The 12,878-nt window shown below is 47.2% G+C and overlaps 1 protein-coding gene across 2 annotated transcripts in view; it reads left to right on the forward strand.

The window, feature by feature from the left end:
- The first annotated feature begins 880 nt into the window (after positions 1–880).
- Positions 881–12,878, forward strand: part of RAPSN (receptor associated protein of the synapse) — a 29,244-nt gene continuing 17,246 nt past the window's right edge. Inside the window, exon 1 of one of the 2 annotated variants that reach the window (XM_075325538.1) lies at positions 881–1,413. In XM_075325538.1, the coding sequence (XP_075181653.1) occupies positions 1,201–1,413 (213 nt within the window). In that variant the 5' untranslated portion in view covers positions 881–1,200. Of the gene's footprint in view, positions 1,414–10,756; positions 10,826–12,878 lie in introns of those variants that run through there. The other variant, XM_075325539.1, reaches the window with a different exon arrangement.

Genomic DNA, 12,878 nt, shown 5'->3' on the forward strand with positions numbered 1-12,878 from the left:
CCCGTCCCTGGTCTCTGGTGGGTCCTGAGCTCTTGGACACCCCCCTGATCCACCTATATTGTTGCTGAACACAAATATATATTTGGTAAACATGGCTTCTCTCGGTGTTGCCTTTGAACCCAAGTAAGTGCAATTTTTTCTAAGTAGTTTAGTAGATTTGCCAGTCTGAATGATGACCTATATTGAGGATTTTCCTCACTCATTGTGTTACATTGGCTATTCTCGTGTAATTCGAAGCTTGTGGGCCACTTTCCAAAAGCTCTAATTGAGCCCCCAATTATTGGAAGTCTATAATCGCATTGGTCTTTTTATAGGTCCAGGGGACTTGTGGGGCCCCCGAGGCTCCGGGGCCGGGTGTGATTGCGGCTCCTCTTGCAGTTGCGCCGTTGCTTGTGTCGGGATTTGGTGGAAACCTTCGTGTCTCGTTGGATATTTTGCTGCTCCCTCCGGCTTGTATTTTGTTTTTTACACCTCAGTAGCACTCATCACAAGGGCGACATTACTCCATCTAATTGTCTCCACGGTAGTCCTGCATGCAGAAGTATGTAGCAGGCTGTTAGGGAGGATCGTTAATAGCCTGGGAAGCCGGCAGTATGGGCCCCGTCGTCTTAGCCCAGGACATTCCAGTTGCTTCTCCAGTTGATCATTCGTCTGTCTTGGGGATATTTTTATACGGCTTGTTCCCTCCTTGGGAGGGGAAGCACGATGCAGAATTAAGCTCGCCCCGATACTGCTGGTGGTGGGAGACCAGAAGGCCTTTAAATTTGGATCTTGCTGCATGTTTGCGTTAATGGGTAGAGGGTGGGTTTCTGGTGCAGCCCACTCTCTGACCTTGAGTCACTAGTACTGGCATTCCTTTGAAGAGACGAGCCTGAGATTGGCAGGGACAGCTGTGCCCGGCAGTGGGGGCAGGGGCTAAATCTGGGAGTCTCGCACAACCCAGGCGTATGCATTTCCCTGACAAGCTGGGTACCTCTATGTTATCTTATCGCAGTTCTTATGCTTGTTCAGTTGCGAGTCAGGATCACCAGCTCCCTTCGGGAAATCTATATCTCCTGGTTGGGTTTGACACCTGTCCATTCGGCTGGATACCTTCGGAAGCTCAAATTCCTGGGAAACTATGGGCGGCTGCTTTCTGTAGCCTCAGCCTTCATCTGGATTCTACCTGGCAGCTCGTTGTGTTTAGGTACTTAGGATTTTATGAACCTTCTGGGCGTGGGAATGGGTCAGGACCAAACCAAACAGCAGATCCAAAAAGGACTTCAGTTATATCAGTCCAACCAGACGGAAAAGGCTTTACAGGTATGGACTAAGGTTTTGGAGAAGACCACCGATGCCGCTGGCAGGTTTCGGGTCCTTGGATGCCTGATAACGGCTCATTCGGAGATGGGAAGGTATAAGGACATGTTGAAGGTAATTTTTTGGGAGTGTGATCATGAATGCTGATATATACACCTTTATCTTGAAAGTGTGCATCTCTCGGGGGGCTTCATTCACAGGAATTGTGAGGGGCCAGAATCAGGCGTCTCGGAATCCAACTTTAGGTGATAAAGTTTGACTTTGTTTCCACAATTAATACTATATTTGGTGAAATCAGCAAATTATCATCTTCGCAACCCACAGTACGGAGCCGATACAGATATGGGTTTCCTTAGTTTAGGTGGACCGCAAAATAGCATTGGTGTTAGTCCATGTAACCATGCAATCTTCATACCAATACAGTCCGGGGCAATGTGGTCCTTCCACTCTTGCAGGAGGGACTTGTGGCCATTGTCTGCTTTACCATTCTGTACGCCAATATGGGGGTCCCGGTGGAGAGGGAGCACGGCGCGGTTCACACTATACAAAGAGAAGAGCCTGGTTTTGGGTTTGTTGAGTGCAGTTCTCATAGGGATGTGTGCGCACGATCTCTTATTCCACAAGCGTTTCATAAATGCCGAAAAGAATGAGCCAATGCCTTGCAATGTGAAAACGACCGGCCGTGCATGTGTTCAGTGTATTGAGCTAAAGATGCAAAAAGGTGAAATCAGATGATCGGACCGGTCTTCAGGCGGCTTCTGCGTGCGAGACGCTCTCTATTTTATACGATTAAAGTAAAAAAAAGAAAGAAAAGTTGGCGGCAACGACACCACGAAAAACAACACCGGCGGGTACGCACAAGTCTAAAAGACGTCGTGTGCACATACCCCCAAAGTGCAACCAAAATAACCTCCCCTGGGAGTTGGAGAGAGAAGACATCTCACCCCCGGTATGCCGCCTCCAGAATCTGTGTTATGCAAGAAAGTTCTTAAAGGGACAGCCTCACAATGACATCAGCTATAGAACGCAACCGGTCACTTTCTTCTTGGTACAAAACGTCAGCACCTAGCATGCCCTGATGACCGCAGAGTGAGGCTATGTGCCCACGGGAGAAAGTAACCGTGGATTCTGCTGCAGAAAACCCGCAGATTTTCTAGATTTTCCAGATAAATCTGCGGGTTTACGCAAGTACAGACACTCCCAATGTTATCCTATGGGATTTGGGTAGTGTCTGTATCAATGCTGCGGTATTTGCAGCTGTGAAAAATGCTGCGGATTTCCCACAGCCGCACGTAACTGCATGTCCATTATTTATGCGGAATTATCTGCAGAATTCCCGCCTCTCCGCTATGGAGATACAAGGCGGGATTTCCGCAGGCATTCCGCACGAAATTCGCAGTTTCCGCATGTTTCCTGCAACAATTCCGCAGAAATACCGATCAATGGATAGCTGCGGATTCCGGGAAGTTTCTGCGTGAACCTGCGGAAATACCTGCAGAAAAGTCCGCAAGTACGTTCTCCCGTGGGCGCATGGCCTAAGAGGTATGGTCTGCTATAGACAGGAAGATATACAGGGTGTGCTGCATAATAGGCGGAAAGTAATGATGTGGAATAATGATAGATCAACCTGGAGGACTGTAGTTGTTCCCCCATATTTTGGACCTCCATGTTTCTACTGGGACCCAGGGGAGGTCCATGTGACACTGGCCTGGTCTCAATAATGGATGGTAAGTGTCAGGAATGAGCGGGGTCCGCCCGCTAATGGAAAAGACGGGGTCTCAGGCTCGCTGGAGACATGTTGCTCTAATTTAGAGGTTTCCTTGAATCCCACTGGATATATATTGTGACAGCCGGGCCTCCATTGCTGCGACATTTATGACAAGTCTGAATGACATTACTGCAAAAACGTACATTATAAAAAGGGCATATCTAGCAGAAAAATAAATGAATTAACCTCCGCAGTCCTGCACTGAAATGAGGCATTTATGACATTATATAGGGAACTGTAATATGTGCAATCCTGGAATCTGTTATATAAAGATGATGTCTCCAGCCAGGGCCACGTCTGGAAGACCCGGAAATGCACTTATATAAGCGCACGGATCTGCCTCCAGGCACGTCAGTGATTTCACCGCTGGGCGTCAGTAGAAGGCCATGTGCCCCCGGGAGATCGTACCTGCGGACTTTTTGGCAGGTTCACTCAGCAACTCCCCGGAATCCGCAGCTATCCATTGATGCGGTATTTCTGCGGAATTGTTGCGGAAAACCTGCAGACACAGTGCGGATTTCGTGTGGAATTCCTGCAGAATTCCCGGCCTGTATCTCCATAGTGGAAAGGAAGGAATTCCGCAGATAATTCCGCATGACTAATGCACATGCAGTTATGTGTGGCTGCGGGAAATCCGCAGCATTTTCCGCAACCACACATACCGCAGTATTGATACAGCACTCCCCAAATCCCATAGGATAACATGGTGAGTGTCTGTACTTGCGTAAACCTGCGGATTTATCTGGTTTTCCGCAGCAAATTCCGCCGTAACATTCTCCCGTGGGCACATGGCCTAAAGCGGGCTTTACACGCTGCGACATCGCCCGAGCGATCTCGTTGGGGTCACGGAATTGGTGACGCACATCTGGTCGCTTTAGCGATGTCTTTGCGTGTGACACCTATGAGCAATTTTGAATCGTCGCAAAAACGTGCAGAATCGCTCATCGGTGACATGGGGGTCCATTCTCAAATATCGCTGCTGATCGGTGTACGAAGTAGTTCGTCGCTCCTGCGGCAGCACACATCACTCCGTGTGACACCGCAGGAACGAGGAAGCTCACCTTACCTGCGGCCGCCGGCAATGAGGAAGGAAGGAGGTGGGCGGGATGTTACGTCCCGCTCATCTCCGCCCCTCCGCTTCTATTGGGCGGCGGTTCAGTGACGCTGCTGTGACGTCGCTGTGACGCTGAACGAACCGCCCCCTTAGAAAGGAGGCGGTTCGCCGGTCACAGTGACGTCGGTAGGCAGGTAATTAGTGTGACGGGTCCGCGCGATGTTGTGCGCCACGGGCAGCGATTTGCGAGTGTCGCAAAACCGATGGGGGCGGGTACGCACGCTAGCGATATTGGTAACGATATCGCAGCGTGTAAAGCGGCCTTTAGACTCAACATTTTATTATTCACCGACTCTGAACTCGGATTTTCACTAATTCTAATAAAGACAACCTATAACACAACCCATACATAGCGGCAGCAAGCAAAAGGAACAAAGAACCCCAATAAAGGGATGCAAGCTAATGCCAAACAGTATGTAAATATATATATATATTTTATTCAAAAAATATTTTAAAAGTTTCAAACCCATTCATGAAACTACAACAAATACAAAGAGAAAAAAGCAGGGACACCTGTTGGCATGGTACAAAAATATAATATGAAATGTGCTAATACACAAATATAAATATTTAAGTAAATGAATACATCAGAGTATCCCATTAGATTTCACCATAAAGATCACAAAAATAAGTATAGCTGCATGTGAAAACAGACACAAGTGTGTCAGAAATAGCAGCAAAATATAGAGAAGAGACAAGTGTCTAAATGTAAATGCAGTTACCAGTCCAGAGAGCCACACGTGAGGGCCAGGTCCCACCACACCCGACGCGCGTTTTGCAAGGAATGCTTCGTCCAGGAGTGGGGGTGTAGTAGTTTGTCAGTTTTTTTAAAGTGCTGGTATCCGAGTACCGTATAATCCGGTGATTGTTTCCAGTCTCAACATTGAGAATTTCTGCGGAGGAAGTTTGGAGGTGGTCATAGATTGTTGCCAGGTGTCCCCATTTATTTTTCCTTGTACTTGTCGCACTTTCATGCATGGTTTTTAACCTTTTTAAACATTTTTTTTAATAAAATATTATTATTATTATTATTATTAATAATAATAATTATTATAGCGCCATCAATTCCATGGCGCTTTACATGTGAAGGGGTATACATAATAGGGACAGGTACAATAATCATAAACAATACAAGGCACAGACAGGTACAGGAGGAGAGAGGTCTCTGCCCGCGAGGGCTCACAGTCTACAAGGGATGGGTGAGGATACAGTAGGTGAGGGTAGAGCTGATTGTGCGGCGCTGTATTAGACTGAGGGTTACGGCAGGATGTAGGCTTGTCGGAAGAGGCGGGTCTTCAGGTTCCTTTTGAAGCTTGTCAAGGTAGGCGAGAGTTTGAGCAGAGCGTTCCAGAGTATGGGGGAGGCACGGGAGAAATCTTTGATGCGATGGTGGGAAGAAGAGATGAGAGGGGAGTAGAGAAGGAGATCTTGTGAGGATCGAAGGTTACGTGCAGGTAAGTACCGGGAGACTAGGTCAGAGATGTAGGGAGGAGACAGGTTGTGGATGGCTTTGTAGGTCATGGTTAGTGTTTGAAGTGGAGTCGTTGGGCAATGGGAAGCCAGTGAAGGGATTGGCAGAGAGGAGAGGTCGGGGAGTAGCGGGGGGACAGGTGGATTAGCCGGGCAGCATAGTTTAGAATAGATTGTAGGGGTGCGAGACTGTTAGAAGGGAGGCCACAGAGCAGGAGGTTGCAATAATCCAGGCGGGAGATAATAAGGGCATGTACTAGGTTTTTTGCAGCTTCTTGGGAAAGGAATGTACGGATCCGGGAAATATTTTTGAGTTGGATGTGGCAGGAGGTGTTTGGTATAAGCTTTCATCCCGTTATTGGTGTTCTTAATTCTAATAAAGATGGACTCATTTTATCTATATTTCGGAGCCGGATTTTTTTCCGTTTACATTCCCGCACTTATATAACGGCTGTTGAGTCTGCTGTGAGTGACAAGTGAGCAGCAAGTGGGGCAAAAACTATTGCAGATGTTTCCACCACTTAGAAGCACAACAGCTGTGTTTTTATAGCTGCCGGTAACAGCTTTATTACCTACACACATTATCACAGCTGGAGGAATTGCCTATGCCATGAATATTGGTTATTCACCATTATACTCTGTCGTAAGGACCGGTCGTAATGGCTCACCCCCATCATTGGATGTGTAGAGATGGCGGGCGGTGAGCAGACAGATGCCCGTTATGCCGCTGATTTGCATGAAAGTTATAAAGTGGGGGAAGTCACATTGGAGTATTTGTCATGGGCACCAAATTCTATGAAGGGGAGAGAACTTCCCAAAATGTAAAATATGTCCCCTGCGAAGAAAAAGGAGCAAAAGACTAACAATGAATTTTACGCTTCCACATACTTTTTCGTGGTCAGGGCTACGATAATTAAAAAAATGCCTAAAAATGAACTAACAAAATAAGAAGTAAAACAAATATAACTGTATAACTTATGGGTCCATTTCTGAGCTTGTGGAGGTACAAGGGGAATGCTAACGGTGCATGAATTAAAGGGGCACAAAACACTAACCTTACTATACCTGTAGGGGAAGTGATGCCGACAATGAGAAAACAGGACATAGTAATCATGGATGTTCACACGGTTTGGGCCGGTGCAGGTCGCCATATTTTCAGTATGAGTGGAATTCATTAAAAAATCGGATCTCACTCAGACCAAACTTATGCAATAAGGCCGCGCACATGTCCAGTCCTATTCTTTACTAGGAACGAGCGGTCCAAAGAAAATGATTGCACGATTGGCCTCCGAGAATTGGGTGACACGCAGCCATTCAAGTCTATGGCTACGTGAAATAAATCGGACTGCACTCGGATGACATCCACATGAAGTCTGAATTTCACGGATTGACAATGCAGAAGCTTTTTTGTTTTTTATTCCCCACATCCAAGAAGAATGGATCCCACCCTGATCAGTGTGTGATTTCTGATTATCATAATCAGACCGGTTTTCTTAAATGAAGAAAATGTGGTGTGAACCAAACCCAGCCTTTGCATCAGTCATGTATTAGGACACTAAACGAGCCACTTGTTATATTGTTGATTGGTGCTCGTTGTGGGAAGAAGTCCGATCATATAAGACCTGCTTCAATGTTACACTATCAAACCAGAGCCCCCTCCTCATAGGGTGGACCCAGTCATCTTCTATGATCCATTAGAGCAGTGGTTCCCAAACTCCAGTCCTCACGACCCCCAACAGGTCATGTTTTCAGGATTTCCTTAATATAGCACAGGTGATGCCTTGATAATGATTCCATCACCTGTTCAATAGTAAGGAAATCCTGAAAACATGACCTTTTGGGGACCATGAGGACTGGAGTTTGGGAACCACTGCATTAGTGCAACCGGATGACCCTGAGCCCTACAAGTTCAAAGATCAGCTCCTACTATTGTGGACTGGTTGTAGCCTGGTATTATATGGTCACCTACGACATTCAGGGGACACCATGTAATACCACAGCGGAAACGTTTCTGAGAACCTGGGTGCCACATGGAAAGCCTGGCACCAACTCTGGGCACCAGGCATAACAACTATCATGGAGGCCAGAAGTTGAGATGGTCAAAGAGGCCAAGGTAGGAGAAAATGAAGCGGGAATTGCATTAACATTGGGGTAGGATGACATGGAGGAGGAATACAATGTGGAAGCAGGTCTATAGAGCACAGACACGAAAATCTCAGCATTAGGCTGGATTCACACGATCATATGGCATCGGATGTGAGTGCTTCAGATGCGATATGCTAATGATCCTCGGCTCAGGCTTTGCTGCCATCGTCAGCCAAGTGTCATGCAACTGTGATCCGATCCTGTGATCAGATCACAGCTGCGGAGAAGAGGGAGGGATTAATCTCTCCATCTCCATTGTCGGCTGATGCGAATATTGTACTACACTCGGATGTCATCTGAGTGCAGTCTGATGTTTCTCTCGCACCCATAGACTTGTATGGGTACGAGTGACACGGCTCTCACTGACAATCGCAGCATACTGTGACTATTCACTCATCCAGAATCTGAATGAGAAAAAAGCTGCCCATCTGCTCTCCCTCATTAAATAACATTGGTCCGAGTGCAGTGCAAGGTTTTCTCGCATCGCACTCGCCTGAGTCAGACGCTCGTGTGAGCGTACCCTTATGGCGTATAGATGTAGCTGAGTTTCTCATGATTTTGTTGCCTCGTTTTATCTGAAGTCCCATGTAGAACCATGTGATAGGGAATCATGAAGCATGCCGTGCAAAATACACATTTAATCATTAACCCATATTAATCCTTTCATAACCGCAGCGCTGGTGAAGTCGAAGGCCATTTGAGCTCCTATTCCCAGGCTGTGACTTGTAGATATTCCCTTCTCGGCCATTCATGACAGCATTGGGTATATCATATCAAGATGCCGCGGCCTGAGGGTCTGGGGTTGTAGGGACCACCGAGCGGTCTGTGCTGATCCCATTCACTCCTGAGCCCATCCATCTCTGGCCGACACTCGCACACCCAATATCCCTGCAGGGTGGTAAAATCAATAAACCTAAGATTCAGCCCGAGCTTGGAACCGTCATGTCAAACATGGTCCTACGCGTTAATCCTAAAATTGCTGAGGTGGTTGGACTTTTGTGGGGAATGTGACATATGAGTGTCCTTCTGCCTGGCACTATTATGGGGGCACTGTGCCTGGCACTATTATGGGGGCACTGTGACTGGCACTATTATGGGGGCACTGTGCCTGGCACTATTATGGGGGCACTGTGACTGGCACTATTATGGGGGCACTGTGCCTGTCACTATTATGGGGGCACTGTGCCTGGCACTATTATATGGGCAATGTGCCTGGCACTATTATGGGGGCACTGTGCCTGGCACTATTATGGGGGCACTGTGACTGGCACTATCATGGGGGCACTGTGCCTGGCACTATTATATGGGCACTGTGCCTGGCACTATTATGGGGGCACTGTGCCTGGCACTATTATATGGGCACTGTGCCTGGCACGATTATAGGGGCACTGTGCCTGGCACGATTATAGGGGCACTGTGCCTGGCACTATTATGGGGGCACTGTGCCTGGCACTATTATATGGGCACTGTGCCTGGCACTATTATGGGGGCACTGTGCCTGGCACTATTATGGGGGCACTGTGACTGGCACTATTATGGGGGCACTGTGCCTGGCACTATTATGGGGGCACTGTGACTGGCACTATTATGGGGGCACTATGCCTGGCACTATTATGGGGGCACTGTGCCTGGCACTATTATATGGGCAATGTGCCTGGCACTATTATGGGGGCACTGTGACTGGCACTATTATGGGGGCACTGTGCCTGGCACTATTATGGGGGCACTGTGCCTGGCACTATTATATGGGCACTGTGCCTGGCACTATTATGGGGGCACTGTGCCTGGCACTATTATATGGGCACTGTGCCTGGCACGATTATAGGGGCACTGTGCCTGGCACTATTATGGGGGCACTGTGCCTGGCACTATTATATGGGCACTGTGCCTGGCACTATTATGGGGGCACTGTGCCTGGCACTATTATGGGGGCAGCACAGCTGGAGAATCTATTTCACTTCAGAATTAATATTTTTTTTGTTGACATTGGGCTCCATGGACATTTTTTTTGTTTCTGATATTGTTAATATCTGACCCATGATCTTTCCTATGGCAGATTTACCCACATTGCTGGTGGCCACAAGTACACATGTACGTCCCACCCTAGAACGCCACCAATCTGGATGAATATGCCCATTTTTGGGTGGGTTGCATAGAGCAGTCACTTTTCGGCAGGATCAGCCCCAAATTTGCCAGGATGGTTTCCATATGATGGAGACTGTTTCGTGAAATTGCAATGGTTGGCAACTGGTTTTGCGACTCTCTCCTGGGATTTTACCACATGTGTACGTGACCCGTTTTCACCATGTAGTCGCAACTTTCGAGCCCCGACCTCGCTTAGTCGTAGAGCCGCCTGCATCTCATTGATGACAATGGCGCAGGTATCCTCAGTGTTAGTGGTCTGAGCAGAACAATGGCGCGGGTGTCCTCGCTGTTAGTGCTCAGAGCAGAACAATGGCAATGTATATTTTTGGCCTTTGCAAATCCATGCTGAACGCCATACTGTGAAATTATATCGTGCCTGAAAACCTCGAATGAATGTGTCCAGATATATTTTCATTGTTGACGCGGCCATGTTACCTCAGTGTCTGCCTCCTTTCACAATGACTGATCACCGGCTACAGGCAATGGGTGACATAATTAATAGTAATTAGCTCCTGTCTCCTTCAATTGACTGAGTGAAGAGAGTGACAGTTTTCTTGTTATACTGCCATTACCCTCCCTGTAGCGCTATCATGTGCTGGTGTTATGTGGCTGTGACTGGTCAGCGCTGCTTATCATGTCACCTCAGGTTATAATGAAGTCACATAGGGGCCGCATTAACCAAACCAGGCTGAGGTAAACAGACATAGGCCGTGGTGCCCATAGCAACCAATCAAAGAGCAGCTTTCATTCTGTAAACTGCCCTTCAACAATATAAGCTGTGTTATGATTGGTTGCTATGGGCAACAAGTCTGATTTTCCTGGTTTGACCAGTGAGGCCTAGTCGTGTGGCATCAGATGGTGTCGTCATGGACTGGCAATGCCAGGTAGCCATGTTTTGTGGAGATACGGCTTTGTCCCCTAATGATGGGATAATAATGTGACAGGAATTGTAACATGAAGTTTCTTGGTCCCAATGCCAAATTGGTATCAGAGTCCCTTCTCTATGATGTGCCATTTCTAATAATAGAGTCTTATGTGGTAAGGGGCCTTTGTCCCTCCCTATCCCCTATCTCAACATCCCACCATGTGCTGCTGCTCTATATCCCAACTCATGACTCTTTACAGAGCCCTGGTCTTCATTTCCTCTCATCATGGCCATCATCTTCATTACTATTGATTTATTACCCTAGAATGATACTTCCCATTTGATGCCAGGTGGGCATCTTGCCCATATCCGCTCATTGGTATATACTGTACGGTACATTCCCCTCTAAAGCTCCTGACTTCGCACACATTCGTTTGGCTGTAGTACGCACATGGTGGGATGCGGACCCCTGGCTCCTGCATGCGGATTTGTATAAAAAACATTTTAACAAAAAATAGGGGGACAGAAAGAGACCCACATTATAACCCTCACCCTTCACGACCAGCCCATATTGTGGGGGACCTTGGAGGACCCTGGAGTTCTGCGTATAACACAACATGCAGGGACCTCCAGTATGGTGGGGGGGGGGGGGTGTACACTTGGTGCTGATTTTTCCACCAGTTTGCCGGCAATCGCTGGACACTTCTCATTCTAGATTTTGGCAGGGATGAGGTTATAATTAGTGATGAGCGAGCGTCCTTTCCACTGCTCGTTGCTTGATGGAGCATCGAGGTGCTCGGTTACGCTCAAGTTTAGAAATGCTGGAGTTTCCCATTGACTTCCATTATACTCGCTACCTGAGCCGCGCCCAAGCACCCAATGCTCCATCGAGCACGCTCGCTCATCACTAGTTACAGGGTGTCTAAGCCTCCATTCCGTCTGAATATGTTGGGAGCTTTATCATTTCCACTGGTCACCATTAACCAGTGTGTTCTTTTGGCTCCAACTGGTCAGTATATGTTTGCACGCCATATGTGGTACCTGTTGGGTTTTGGTTTTTTTTTTTAGAATGGGTCTCTATGGCCTCGGCCTCCATCCAGACTGTTTACACTGCCGGCCATGCCCCTCCTGAGAGAACGTACGTCTGACAGAGGCTGTATTTTCACATATGGAGAAGCTGCAGATGAGGTCGAATTTTAGGGCTCACTCCCACTTGTGTATAAAACAGATGAGTGCAATACGAGAAAAAATCCCATTGCACTCGGACCCATGTTATTCAATGAGTCAATGCTGATCTGCAAACTTCTCGTCATCTATAATTGGCCTAAGGAAAGAGTCGCAGCGTGCCACGTATATCAGACGAGGCTCACCAATGCAAGTCTACGGGTGTCAGAAAAAAGAAGCACAAGGACCGTCCGTACACCGTCCTCTTTTAACGGACACATAACATTCTGTAGCACAGAACACGGTAGATAGTCCTGTCAATTATTGTGGAATAGAAGTTGCTGAGAAAATGAATGTCATAAGTGCTGTATGCAGGGTGAGAAAATAAGTGCACCCTCACATAGGACATACAGAAAACCAAATGGATTCACTCGTCCAACGTTTATGGATGAGAATAGGACTGATATCCTTATACACATATGAAAGCGAACCCGTATTCTGTAAATCTGACCAATGTGCAGCAATTTCACAGCAAAATCTGCTTTCTTCTGTTTAATTTCACCATCTTTATATGGAAACAGCTGAAATCCACAATAAAAATCCACAGACATAATTGTCACGGCAGCGCAGATTAATCTCCATAGGGAAAATCTCATCTACGTGGTTCATACTATATTACGTAGTAATCCACAAGGAAAGTGCGCAGGATTTACCCTACATTGCGTTTACCCCAAGAGCTTCCAAACCCACAGATCAATGTGCACTCCTCACCTCAGCCCGTGTCTCCAGTGGAGCGCACAATCTACTTTCCCAATCTGAGACATAGTCTAGGGACAATTTCATAGGAGGCCAATTAACCTCTTTATTTATTTTTGGAGAATTGAAATAAATCAGAAACCCTGGAAAAA

This window comes from Anomaloglossus baeobatrachus, chromosome 10 (assembly GCF_048569485.1).
Source record: "Anomaloglossus baeobatrachus isolate aAnoBae1 chromosome 10, aAnoBae1.hap1, whole genome shotgun sequence".
Taxonomy (NCBI): domain Eukaryota; kingdom Metazoa; phylum Chordata; class Amphibia; order Anura; family Aromobatidae; genus Anomaloglossus; species Anomaloglossus baeobatrachus.